Source organism: Cnephaeus nilssonii (genome assembly GCF_951640355.1).
Source record: "Cnephaeus nilssonii genome assembly, chromosome: 19".
NCBI classification, from domain to species: Eukaryota; Metazoa; Chordata; class Mammalia; order Chiroptera; family Vespertilionidae; genus Cnephaeus; species Cnephaeus nilssonii.
The window spans coordinates 8712884-8727538 of record NC_137090.1 but is presented as its reverse complement, the minus strand read 5'-3'; the positions used below and the strand labels follow the sequence as shown (position 1 = coordinate 8727538).

At 40.2% G+C, this 14655-nt stretch overlaps 1 protein-coding gene across 1 annotated transcript in view; it reads right to left on the bottom strand.

Moving 5' to 3' along the window:
• Nucleotides 1-2169: 2169 nt before the first annotated feature.
• The window catches only part of IKZF3 (IKAROS family zinc finger 3), a gene marked incomplete at both ends in the record, with an annotated part of 76911 nt that continues 64425 nt past the window's right edge, over nt 2170-14655 (bottom strand). Inside the window, 2 exon segments of the mRNA XM_079798999.1 lie at nt 2170-2873; nt 13289-13405. Of these exon segments, the coding sequence (XP_079655125.1) occupies nt 2170-2873; nt 13289-13405 (821 nt within the window).

The window sequence follows — 14655 nt, the reverse complement described above, 5'->3', positions numbered from 1 at the left end:
CACAAATTTACCAGGAATTTGGGATTCTTGGCTCTGGTAGAAATGTTCACGAAGGAAGCCGACTCTTAATTTGTAAACAGGCTCCGTGAAATTGTCCCTGGAAGCAGAATCTATTTTCCCTAACACAAGCTCTTACAAAGGAAAAAATAAAAAAGGCTTTGGCAGGCAGCTGCAGGTGCCAGTTTGTGTGTACACTTTGGGGAAGATCAAAATACCTTCCTGTTTTTTGTTCCTCTCCACCATCCTCTTCACATTCACAACTCAGTGGTTAAAGGAAAAACTTAAACTTAACAACACTACCATTTTCACATCAAAGATATGTGGAATAGATATTCATATACAGATTCTTCTGCTTAATACTTAATGCTGCATAAATGCTTACTTTTACAAACATTCATGGGTATTTAATACCCGTACATTAAAAGCTTTGAAAAATAAGTGGTTAGGGCATAATCACATAAATTTAAAGTTGGAAGAGATCTTAGAGAATGTCTAAATCCAACTCTTATTCAACAGTTGAGGCAACTTAGTTTTAAGAGTTTAAGTGATTTGCCTAAAGTCCTACAGCTAATTAGGGGCAAATGTGAAATTAGCAAACAGATTCTGTGACCCCTCTTCCAGTGTTAATTTTACAATTATAGCAGAGCTTTTCCTTGATTGCATGCTTCTCTTAAGAGTAAAGATGACCAGAACCATCTGCAAAACTAAGATCAGACATTCAGGAATTTCTGTGGGATACAGTGGCTCCATTTAAAACGAGGAGAAAACAACCTATCTGACAAAGAGCCTGCCAGTGGAGGTGCCCCCGCCTCACCCCACCATGAAGCTCAGCTCTGACCTAAACGACACTCATGGTGTCTATCCCTGAGTCCTCTCCTGTGGGGAGAGGGAGATGAAGTTATACTTTTTGGATTGTTGTTTTTTTTAAATTGTTGGAAAGTTTGCTTTGGGTCTGTACACTAATACCCCATGAAGGAGACAAAGAACTTCAGGTAGGTGGTGGTATTGCTTTTTCTCCCCTGGTGCTGCTAAACCATCTTCCTCCTCAGAACCCAGCTCTATCCATCTTTTTTTTTTTTAAATCCTCACCCAAGGATATTTTTTCCATTGATTTTTAGAGAGAGTAGAAATGAGGGAGGGGACAGGAGAGAGAGAGAGAGACATCAATGTGAGACACATTAATTGGTTGCCTTCCACACGCGCCCCTATTGGAGCTAGGAGTCGAACCTGCAACCCAGGTATGTGCCTTTGACCAGGAATTGAACCCAAGACCCTTTGATCCTTTGGTGTGTGGGCTGACCCTCTAACCACTGAGAATACTGGCCAACGCCCAGCTCTGCCCATCTTGATCACAGGAAATGGATGCCATAGCCCACAGTGGACAACTTCCTGGAGTTTCCATGACAGTCTATATTGAAAACCATCAGTTTTTCTGTGTAGAATTTCTCCTGTAGATGACTTCTTTAACCCAAAGCAGCTTTTAATTAGAGACGGAGGGTAAAGAGTAGAAGCAGATGTATTATCAGATGACTTCGGTTTTTTTGGGGGTTTTTTGCTTATGTGGTAAGAAAAGGATCTGATGTTCCAAGACTGAGTCTTCAGTTATTGATAACAGACAGTTATTTTATGGATCATCTTTTCCTTACTATCAGACTCTAATTGGGATGGGGAGATTAGATCCTAACTCTCCGCCTTTTGTTAAATGCAGAAGGACAAGACTTCCCATAAGGTCAATTGGCCAGCTCTTCTTCTGTGTGGACCTGGGCTCATGACCTTTTGGCACTTCTGGCTGACATATCTCAGAAAGAGTGTTTCATGCAGCACTACGAGGGGGACTCTTTCAACTGGCAACAAACTCCAAGGTATGCCTGTCCTGTTGATGCAAAAGAAAGTGATCAAATACTTCTTTGGTTTTTAAATATCATAAAATTCAAGTCCCTGATGGGCAAACAAAGGTTTCACAAAAGCAGTAACATCGGCATTATCTGCAAACAACTTCTGAATGGAGACAGCGCTTCTCTTTGCCCATGTGAGCATGACCCTTTGAGACTAAAAGTGGTACGAGAGTCTGGAACTGAGTTTGTTTTGAGAGGGATTTGTTAGGTAGGGGTGTCGGTTTTTAAAAACAATGTGGAATGCTCAGGCGTAATCATCTTTGGGGCCAGATGTTCACTTTAGCATGGCTCTGTGTTCTCCTCGGGCTATATGAGATGAAAACTCATACCGATCATGGCTTCGATACCCACACATGTTACACTCAAAAGGATCACGAAAGCCGTGGCAACCCATGTGAATGGTGAACATCACATAATCCAGAAAGAGGACTCGACAGTGGTCACACCGATACACATCCATCATCTCCCCTTCTTTGTTGATCACTTTGATGGAGTCTCGTGGGCAGATGGGTGGGGGCTTGAGGAGTTCATAAGAGCGGGGTATCTCTTTCAGAAGTGGTATCCCATTGCGGGCCCGAGGAGGGACCAGGTGATTTTGCTGGTAGATGTGGTTCTGGCGTTCTTCATGGTTGCTGTCAGTGTCTGTGGAGTCATGGCCACTGTTGTTGGGGGAGAGGCCTCTTTCAGAAGGCAGGCTCTTCTCTGGCAGGTGGATGTGCTTCTTTTCCAGGTCTTGGACGGCACCATTCGGCATCTCGGCACGGGTGAGGGCTATGGGATACATGCTGCTGATAACTGGAACCATCTCCGAGGTGGGAGCAGGCGGCGTCTGGACTAAGGGGCGCAGTGCTTCGGCACCGAGATAGCTGATGGCATTATTGATGGCTTGGTCCATCATCCGGGTCTGTATTATCTCACTCTCTTTCTCATACATATAGCTGGGATTATAGTTGACATCAAAGCAGTGGCGCTTCTCACCTAGAACAAGTAAAAATAATGAATTACAAAAGGAAAAACACAAAGGCAGAGCAATTATAAAATGATTTTCCAGAGTCCTTGAAAAGAGAGAAAGGACATGTTGCCTGCAGGTACACCCAGCCCATGCAGAATGGTTCCATACGGTGCTGAAGTCTCAGGGGACAGTGGTTGACAGCACACGTTAGGGCAGTCAACATAAATTAGGTTAGCAGGCAAAAGGGGGAGTCAGAGATGTCATTATGTTGAAACTACAATGTGAGTTGTTTCCACTGCTCTTGTCAGAGGGAAACTCTGGAGGAAATGAAGCGAGAGAACACGAGGACAAGGTTTAGTGGGGGCTCCTTGTGCAGGGGCACGGGGGCATCTGCACTTCTGCGCATGAACTACTAAGACCAGTCAATTCTCCCAACTTTTATTTTGCTTGTTATTTTCTTCTGGTAACACTAAGGGAGCCAGGAGGATGGACGTATTGCCAAAAGCGGGGATGATCTATGACTGGCCTGCAGCTTTTAAAATAGCTGCAGGGGTAGAAATAATAGCCCCAGAAACTCCCCACTCCCTGTACTTGCCACTCCCCAAACACATCAGTCACCAGACAGACTGAGATTTAAGTAAGAGAGCTTCAAATGTAGAAAGTTTTAGAAAAGCTTTCTTGATGAAAGATCATGATCTTTGTCCCTTTCATAAAGTGTGTGATTCTTTTGCTTAAAAAAAGGTATCACTGATACATGTGTGATCATTAGGACCTATCTCACACTTAACTGACAAAATTATCTGTGGTCACCCTTTCCTACTTCTCATGTCAAACTGCTGAGAGATTTTGAAAACAGAGTTTAGCCACCTTCGGGGCGTGTGGGTGTTGAGTGTCAGAAAACCAAGGCTCTCTGGCCACAGGAAAGGCAGGAGCGGGGCCTACAGTGATGGCAGATGTGCTCAGTGGTGAGTGGCTGGTCGAAGGGAGAGAAAGCGGGAAAGATGTGTCAAGAGCTGGAAGTGGGCCTAAAATGTGATGCTTTTTCATTCTGTAGACGTTGGGTTCTGGCGCGATTTGCAGAACCATATCCTCTCTTCTGTAACATTTCCTAGGCATGCTGTGGTTCCAAATTTGTCACCACCAGACAGTAAAGGGTTCAGCAATGAAAAACCAATATAAGAAAACAAAAGGATTGGAAGAACAAGTTCCTTTTCTTGAGGTCTTTCCAACCTGCATATATGGAACTGGAGAAAAAGAAATGTTAAAAGTGGTGAAAGGGATGCACCCTATGGAGCCTTTGATTTTATTCTAAATGCCATGTTTGAAGCATTCAAGCAGGAGAGTAATGTGTCTTCTGTAAAAAGAATTATAAGGCAAGGTGGTTTGGTACAAATCATTTACTTAAGTGTTAAGTGAATGCAAACATTTTAGGAATACTTGGGGAAGGGAAATCATTCTTGGAAAACCTAAATTTTGAGACGAGTCTTGAAATGGTAGGATTTTTATTTTTTCAGGGGTAGACGGGACATCCTAATTGAGGAAGACGCATGAATGGAGGTAGAAAAGTGGGCCTACAGCAGGGAAAACGGAAAGTCTGGGTATAGCTAATATCAGACGTATAAAATGAAGTATTTCTCAAGCTTCACTTATTCCTTCACATTCTGCAATATTCACACACCAGGGTGGTGTGGTGGTGGACAGCATGAACGCTAGAGTCACATGGACTGGATTTGATGCTGGCTCATCAGTTACTAGTTGCATGACCTCGGGCAAGTTACTTAACCTCTTTGGCTCCAAGTCCTCTTGTAAAATGGGGATAATAATCATATCTACCTCACAGACTCCATGGTAAGCACTTAGAACAGTACCTGGCACATAGAAAACACTTGGTAAACATCAGGGTTTTTTGTTTTGTTTGAATCAGTTTCATTTCTTTCTTTTGTTAAAATAAATCTGTTTTTTAAGAAAACTATGTCACTAACATATATGGAAAACCAGAATCACTTGCCACAAAAAGAAGGTAACTATGAAAAATAAAGACGATGAAACAGAGTAATTGATTCAATTTTGATCAGACTCTACTGTGAGTACTGGAGACAAAGATCCACCCTGTCTTTGTTCAAAACAGAGATCACCAAGAGTGTTCAACGACTAGCATCAAAATAAGTTTCAATCTTTCTCCTTGATATAATCAGGGAGACTGAAAGAGAACTAAAAAGAAAATAAATTTCTTGCCATGTGAATGAAGGTTTTTAAAAGGCCTGTGGGCCTCCTGGCATTTTGTATCCCACATTTTGGGAGATACTGAAGAAAGGTAACACCTGGTGGGACCACATGTTGGGCATTCTGAATGGTCAACCATAAGGTTTGGATTTGAATAAACAGCAAACCACGTCAAGCCCTTGAGCACGGCAAGCTTGTGGTCGAAATGTTGTTTTCAGGATATTAATGTAATAGCAATGTGTAAAATGAACCAGAACATAGAGAACTGGAGCCAGAAAGACCAGCTAAAAGATTTAACCTCTTGCACTCGGATGTCGAGTGTGACTCGACACGGTTAGCATTAGGATAAAGGAATCGAGGAAAAAGCAAGCGAGTGCAAAGGGTTAATGTAATCAAATGGATTTGTCCTGCATCCCCACTACCTTAAGGCCAACCTGATAGATTCTACAAATACCTGAGAGAAAAAATATGCAAAGAAAAACATCCTGCCTTGTCAACTCAACAAAAAGCAACAGAAAAGCAGACATTTGCTTTCTTATTTTCAGCTTCCAGATCAGATGTATCTTTGATCAAGGCTGTTTGGAAGAATGAGACTAATAACAGGAAAGCCAGCTAAGGTCACAATTGTTCATTCCCCAGAGAGTGACACAGAACTTTGGTTTCTTGGCTTTTTCAAGGTTATTGATGATTTTCCAGTGTGGCCAGCTCACTCAACTCCCCATACCAGGGGTCCCTGAGCATCTTTTTATCTTTCCTCCCAACAGAGAGGCTCCATAAAGTTTCTATGGTGGGGCAGGTACAACACAAACTCTGCTTTTATCCTTTCTCCCAAGAGTTGGCTTTACTTCATTAGGCCTACAATTTCACAACCTATACCACCTGCAGCACATGTCAGAGAACAGCTGAGTGCTAAAGTTGTAAGAGGCAAAACATTAAGAGGAAAATGAACCCCTGGATGAGTGGAAATAGGTGACTGAGCTCTGCGGTTAACGCACACCATTGTTCATTGTGAAGAGGATGGGAGAGCCTCAGATCTTCACGTGCACGCACCATGCAGTCATCAGATCCCCTCATCTCTGGGTTACGGTAACTTGAGTCGTGCAGATGATTATCAGTCACCTGTAGACTCGATGACTCAATGTGTATGAAACTCAGAAGGGGTAAGCTACAGTAATTGAAAAGCCAATAGCTCACGTTTCTTTAGTAACACACTCATAAAAAAGGTTAGTCAAACCACAACAGTGTAACTGCTCCCAAACCTGCACGGAGCCTCTAGTCTAGCTTCTAGTCAAAATCATACCACACCTTCGAATGACTAATGATAGCAGCTTCAGGCTGAATTAGAGGTTTTGCTTCCAATGAAAATACAAATGGCAACAGCAAGTCATAAGTTTAGAAACCGAGACTGCTTGCTTGGGCCATTCCTTACCTGTGATTCTTTTTTTAAATATATTTTTATTTATTTCAGAGAGGAAGGGAGGAGAGATGGAAACATCAATAATGAGAATCATTGATCGGCTGCCTCTTGCACACCCTCTAATGGGAATTGAGCCTGCCCTTGAACAGAATTGAACCCAGGACTCTTCAGTCTACAGGCCGATGCTCTATCCACTGAGCTAAACCAGCTAGGGCCTGTAATTCTTCTTTTTTAAAAATCTTTTTAAAAATATATTTTATTGATTTTTTACAGAAAGGAAGGGAGAGGGATAGAGAGTTAGAAACATCAATCAGCTAGCTCCTGCACACCTCCTACTGGGGATGTGCCTGCAACCAAGGAACATGCCCTAGACCGGAATTGAACCTGGGACCTCTCGGTCCTCAGGCTGACACTCCATCCACTGAGCCAAACCAGCCAGGGCGGGCCTGTAATTCTTTTTTTAAAGGTGTTGATCCCTAATATTTAGGCTTTGGTAACACTACTAAGCAACCACCTGTCCTGAACTGCTGCAATGTGGCCAGGGCACATGGTTGTTGGCTTCTAAGTGCCAACTTCAAAGAACAGAATCACAGCCTAAAGCTAAAAGGGACCTTCACTGAGCATGTGGATTCCATCCTCTGTCTTTGGGGTCAAGGGACAAGACTCACCACCCTAATCTGTATACTTCTGGTCTTTATAATTCACAGTACCCAATACTGTGCCTTATATGTAATACTAATAAGAATAGCTACTATTTATTGAGCCTCTACTATATACCTAGTGCTGTCCTAGGTACTTTGCATATTGCCTCATTTTACCTAAGATGAATTATCATCTCTCAGACAGATGAAGAGCCTAAAGTGCAAACAGGTTGATTAACTTGTCGAGGTTGCTCAGTTGGTAAATGGAGAACCAGGATGCAACCCCAGTATGTGTTTCAGCGTTAACTGCTGTTTCCTGGTCGCTACCTTGCCCAAGGTGGCACAATCCCAGCACTGGCAGTGACTTCAGGGAAAAGCTACTGTGCTTTGTTCCCTAAGGACCAGCACCATGCATTCAAGATATCTATGATGCAGAATTGTGACGTCTGCAAGGTGTTCAATGGAGTGTCTGGCATATGTAAGAACTCAATAAATGATAGATCTATCATCATCATCACCATCATACCATTTTAGGAGCTTTGAGGAATACACACATAACTGCAATCCATAGGAGATGCAGCATTTACACAGTTTCTTACAAATCAATATTCTTAATAATATGTGGTGAAACCAAGTATAGAGTAGCCAAGAGAGTGAAGAGAGAAAAATACAGACCACTTCTCAAGCATGCCACACATAACATGGCACAACTATCAACCTATTCTTTTCTTTAAATTTTTTTTTTTTTTGCCCTGACCAGTTTGGCTCAGTGGATAGAGAGTTGGCCTGCGGACTCAAGGGTCCCAGGTTCGATTCCGGTCAAGGGCATGTACCTTGGTTGCGGGCACATACCCAGTGGGGAGTGTGCGGGAGGCAGCTGATTGATGTTTCTCTCTCATCGATGTTTCTAACTCTCTATCCCTCTTCCTTCCTCTCTGTAAAAAATCAGTAAAATATATTAAAAAAAATTTTTTTCTTGTAATGGGAGGTGGTGATAATGATGGTGGTGGAGACAGACATATATATAACAAAAAGCAGACTGTTAACCGTGCCTTGAGTGCAGAGGGAGAGAGCTGAGAGAGAGCTCAGGAGAGTAGAGGAATGTAGACCATGTGTACCTTTAAGGGCAGATGTGAGGGTGGGCACTTCAGACAGAGCATGGGAAGAACATTACATAGAAGCAGAAAAGTATAGAAGTGTGAGTACATTGTGGCTGAATGAAGGGACTAGTTGGCTGAAGTAATAATATTAGAAAAGGTAAACTGGAGACAAAGTGTGGAAGACTCAGACTGCCTGCATTGTTTGGATTTTATTCCAATGGGGAGCCATTGAAAGTTTTTTTTTGCGGAGGGGGAAATGATTTGAACATTATAAAAATAACACAATTCCAATATTACCATCATCATGATGGGTAATGTGAAATATTCAGATTTGCTTTATTTTTAAGTTTCTTCAAGTCACTTGAATGTATTGCTGTGACCTTCATATAATTTTCCATGTGTATTATCACTTACTGCAAGCATATATCCAAAGAATAAAAAGGCAGGTAAGTAGGGTAAATGGAATATCTGATGATGATTATGGCTCTAATCTCAATCTAAATAAGACTAAAGTGACTAACACTTCTCCCAGGAGGAGGAAAGCAGAGGGGAGCCACAGAATACGAAGCAGGAAGGAGAGAGAAGAGAGAGAGCTGTGGGGGTGGCAGTGAGGAAAACTGAGCTGTGGACCACATTTTTTTTTTTTTTTTATGCTGCAGAAGCCTTGTCCTCTGTGAAGGGCTACTTGGATGTTGTCTGTCCTGATGGAATCACCAGTGGGAGATAACTTCTTTTCTCAAGAAAACACACCATGGGGGGAGGATGAAGAGGGTAAAAGGGCCACATATATGGTGATGGAAGGAGAGCAGACTTTGGGTGGTGAAATAGAAATTATGTATCACAGAACTATAAGCTTGGAACGCATATAATGTATTAACCAACATCACCCCAATAAATTTAATTTAATAATAAAAAATGAAAACACACTCTTGCAGCAGAATGACTGCCCTTTTTCAGAGCTTTTCTTCCACGAGCTTCAATGTCTATACTCATTCCTGTCCACAGCCCCCGTGTCCCACACATGACATGCGCTGCTCTGGGTGCCCCTTAGACTGCAGTACTTCAAGCTCTAGGTTCTGGCCCTGCTCTGTCACCTACTAGCCCTGTCTCTTTATCTCTCTGACCCCCTTTCCCTCCTTGGTAAAAGAACTTCACTGGGTGCTTCCTAATATCCCTTCAAGATCTAAAATGCTATGACTTTTTAATACATATAGGAGCATGGATTCCAGCCTTTTGGGAAAGGGTGGGAGAAGTTACTTTGTGCTTTTAGAAACAGGTATTAAAACTGCTCCTATCACTCTGTTAACCAAAGCGGACAATTTCTCTTTAGTTACTTCACAGGGAGAATTGATGGTGTTTGTTGAAGTGTCAAAACCTCACTCATGTTTACCGCAGGTGAGTGAGATCTTTTTCATGTTCATTTAGACATGAAAACTTCCTTTAATAAAGTAATGCATAAAATTAAATAAGAAGATGCTATGGTATGAATACCACATCTGTTTTTGGAAAAAGAATGAAAATCAGAAAAAGCAATATGCAGAAATGTCATCATTTCCCTCCTCCCCCCAGGAAAGAAATCTGGCCTCTATTTTGAGCCAAGTATTTGAAGATGGCCTAGTTAGAAGTATAGTCCAACAAGTTTATAATAGGAGAAAAAGATTCAGAGAAAGGACAACCCCTAAAAGGCTTGGGCACTAAAAGTAAAGTCTTCTTGTCCTTTGAAAAGAACTAAGAATAATTATTTTGATGTTGGAAGACTCTGATTTCTAATGAATGCGTGCCAATTTATTTTCCATTTTAGAGAAAGTGATACAAAATTTATTGGAGAATTAGGAAAAAAAGATTTTTATTTTTCTCCTATTTGGGCAATGCAATTGCACTCTTACTCTTCAATAGAGTCATGGTTTTTTTTGTGTGTTTCTAAATGCATTTAAACTTAATCCAATAGGTCCCACTTCCTCAGTTCAATTCTAATGGATGAGAAATGTTACCTACTGGTAATTATCTCTAGCCTGCTGGGAAAGTATCAGGCTGACCTGATTATATAATTTCACCCTTACCCTCATAGTTCAAGAGGGCAGGGAAGCCAAGGTATGTCTGAGTGCTGTGCAACTGTCAGCAAGGATTAAAGGGAGTGACTCATTCACACTTTACCCACTGCCATTTCCCTGGCAGCTGATCTTTTCAGAAAACGGAGAGGAAATATAGGAGAGAGAAGAGAGGAGAGAAGAGGGGAGGAGGGAAACTTTAGCCCCATATATTTTACATCACTTCATATCACACTGTCATAATGTTCCTTTTCCTGCCGCCCTTGATATTTTCTATCAAAAAGATTGATTCAGTTAAATGACTAAAAAGCTTATAAAAATATCTCTAAAAGGTTCAGGATATAAGCTAATGCTAGAAGATTAGAATAATGTTTAGGAACAGGAATATCACGTGTGGGGCAGGAGCTTTATAACCATCTCATGATGAATAAATGGACAAAAAAGTGAATGAACAAGTATGATTCCTAAGTCAAATATATGACTATTGAGCTAACACAGCTGTTTTATAGAATATCAGATTCATCTTATTAAAAATACCCCCAAAATATATGATATGGTTCCTAACATAAACACCATACCTATACAACCTTGAGAAAAGAGTTATCTAAAGTCATTCAGAAGGGCTTGATAAACACAAAGGGTATTCATAATTGCTACCTTTTCTAACTCATCTCACAGACTTGTAGAATGATAGAGCTGGGAGGGACCTTTCTGATCACTTCATCATCTATTCGGTCTCCTCATTTCACAGATGAGTAAACAGAGGCCCAGAAAGGTTACGTGATTTGTCTAAACACACAGTTAAGAAATGACTGAGCTAGAATCAGAACCTGGGTCTTTTGGCTTCTAATCCAGGGTTCTTCCTACTGCACTATACCACAATTTACCAAAAAAACTTCCCCCAATTATTTGGGGGCCCTGAAGCTCTGCAGTTATTACACCTCAGTGCAAATCAAGAGCTAACTCTACGGGGTTTCCTGATTCCACAAAGAGAGAATGTGATGGGTTCAGAAGATGAAAGAAATCAAACTACAAGATCAGCATCTCTCATGAGTCTGGAAATGGAGGCATGAAAATCCTCTGGTCACAATGGTAACAAACAAATGGAACATCAATCCCTGATGCAACGAGTAAAATGGCATGGACCTGGACATATGAAACATGTGGGTTTCTGTTGGTTTGTTTGTGTTAATCCTCACCCAAAGATATTTTTCCATTGATTTCAAGAGAGAGTGAAAATGAGGGGGAAAGAGAAACATCGATGTGAGAGAGACACATCGATTGGTTGTCTCCCACATATGCCCCAACCAGGGGCAGGGATTGAAACTACAACCGAGGTACATGCCCTTGACTGTAATTGAACCTGTGACTCTTCAGTCCAAGGGCTGACACTCTATCCACTGAGCAAAACTGACCAGGGTGAAACATGTGTTTTTAAATCCATGAAAATACCAAAGCAACTTTTATTATATTAGGTAGGACTGTAGCTCAACAATAGGTGTGAGATAGCTATAAGAACTAGGTACCTTCTCTCATATTTTAGTTCTCTTAGACCAAAATGTATTGATCATAACTGAATTTAAATTAAGGCACTTTACATTTTTTTCTTGCTCATTTCCCCCCATGAACCTCCCCACATCAGCTAGAGTCAAAACTTTCCCCGAATTAAATTATGCTCATGGCATAGAATAACAATCAAAGCTTTCTTCTGTATTCCAGTCAGAACTTCTTCATATAAGCAAAGCTCAAAAGAGATATGAGCAACATCTAAAATAATATCTTGGCATCTCAGTTGGTCCACTGTGCCATATGAAAGTCACTACATACCCCCTGACTTCTTTCAACAAAGAGAGGGAAGATGGTAAGGAGGAAGGGGGTCTCTCTGAGCTAAAATGCAACAACTATAGTCTGACAAAATTTATTCTTAAAGTGACTAAAAGGGTACAAACACTTTTCAGCTAATCAAAATAAGTAAGCATAAATATCAAGTTAGGTAATTTTGAAATAAATGGGTTCTTTCATTATATCTTTATAATTCACATAAAATGTCAGCCTGTAAGAAATTATCTAGACCAGAATAAATTAACAATATTTAAAAACCAGATAGGCATTTAATATCTGTAAAAGCTATTGAAAAGAATAAACACAAAAGGACTGTAATAAGAAATCAACAGCAACAGCAGCTTTGGAAAAATAGACTGACAGATTTCTAAAATATCACTGGTGTTGAGGGAGGTCTATTTTAATGTGATAACTATTTTTGTTCAATAGCACTTTCAATTTATAGCAAAACTGATATATTTAATTCAGCTGCCTACTTCACAAATACAAATCTATTTTAAATATCATGGTCATGTTTATGTAAGCATCTGGGAGAGTTCAGCAAAATATCTCTGCCCTTCAGCAGTCCTAATAGTTTAATGGACATAATTATTTCTTAGTCATCTCCTTAAGTTGTATTTTTTGACAATGTGAAAACCAATGGCATAAAAATTAACTCCAGTAAGATAAATGACTAAATTAAATCTTATTATTTAAATCTATGTTTTCCCAAACACTTTCTCTTAAAGCCAATTATGAATCAAATTCAAGAAAACATGGCAATACATTTTAGAGCATGAAAAAAGTTTGAGCATGATAACGGAACCAACTTGTAAAATATAATTACAAAAGATTACAAAAATGTTATCTTGAACATCTTACTTGCACAAATTCATGCAACATATGTCATTCAGAATAAAGAGGAAGGAACAGCATTTTAAACACCCACTCCATTTAGGAAATTGGATACCAAATACTCCCAGCTTCAGTCCTGAAGATTCTTTAGTTAAAATATTTTATTCTATTTGCTCTAGTTCTCAAAATGAATCACAAAAAATAAAGGTGAACAATGGAAAACCAATAACCTTATTTTAACAGAAATTGTTAGGAAGGGCCAGTGTAATAAGCATCCTATGTTATCTTATTCAAACTATCTGCTAACAGCAGCAGGAAAAAGGGCTGTATTCTTACCAATGAATTTCTGAGGCATTGAGCTTTTTCGTTTTGCCACATTGCTTGCTAATCTGTCCAGAACCAGCGCTCTTTCACTTCCCATCTCTGCTTTGATGTGTCTTGCCTCCGCACTTGCTGGTTTGGGAAAATGTAAAAAGAAGAGGGGAAAAAGTTGGTAAATGGGGAAGAAGAACAAATAAACTGGAAGAAAAAATGTCAGATATCTGGTACATAATCTTTTGTTACCGGTCATTACTGCTCAGATTCTTGCCTGGGGGACCTGCTGTGGTCAGGGAAGACAGCAACAGGGCACATTCAAATCTTGCAGTCCTTATGCTGAGATGGAAAAGCCCAACCCATCCCCAAACAGTACCTTCATTAGCAAGAGGAAGTATTAAATAAACAGAATGGACGTGGTTGGTTGCAAAAAGATAGAGAGATCTTCTAACCTCCGATCAGCCTTCTTTCTGATTCTGAGTAACTGCGTGTGACACCTGCAGACTGATATAATTCTTCTTAACAACTTTGGAAAAAAAAAAGTATGGTGCCCCAGATTTACTGCTCTGTTTATGTTAATAGCACTTTTGAAAATAGATACTCTTACCCAGACAGCAAGAAATCTACTCAGTGATTTGTGTATTGAAATTCTGAGTGGTTTTTTTCTTTCTTTCTTTTTTCCCCCTCAGCATGCTTCTTTCAGTTCCTATCTTTTAAAATTCTATTTCTCTGGGCTCTGCATTATCTGTTTCATATGTTCTTCACATTAAAAAATGGTCTCAGTTAAAATTTCCCTGAGCAACACTTCTGTCTTGAAATTAAAGAGCAATTTGTATAATGCGTCTTTATTACATTTCTAATGAAAAATGTGAATAAAAATTGCCTAAGAAAGTGATCTAATTGTTAATCCACAAACAGACCTTCCAGTGGTGTAGGCCTGTGGTTCCCAGATGTGCCACTGGTTAAGAGCATGTAAGACACACCTATGCCCAAGCCCCACTTTCAGATCAATTAAATCAGGATCTCTGGTGTAAGGGCCTAGGCAACAGATTTGTAAAGGTCTCCAAATTATTTTAAAATGCAGCCAGAATTGAGAACCACTAGAAGAATATCTAATCAATTAAACAGTTAGTGGGAATAAATAAGTATAATTTACCCTTATACAGCAAGCAGTCCCCTATAAGAGTTCATGCTTAAAGTTCAGAGATACAAGCTGCTCTAAATACAGGGCTTTAAACTTTAACACATGATGCTAACCCAAGCTAGACACCAGCAAACTTTTTTTGTAAAGGGCCAGATAGTAAATATTTTAAACTTTAATGGGACACATATTGTCTGTGTTCCATAGTCTCTGTGGTTTTTTAAACTCAACCCACCACCCTTTAAAA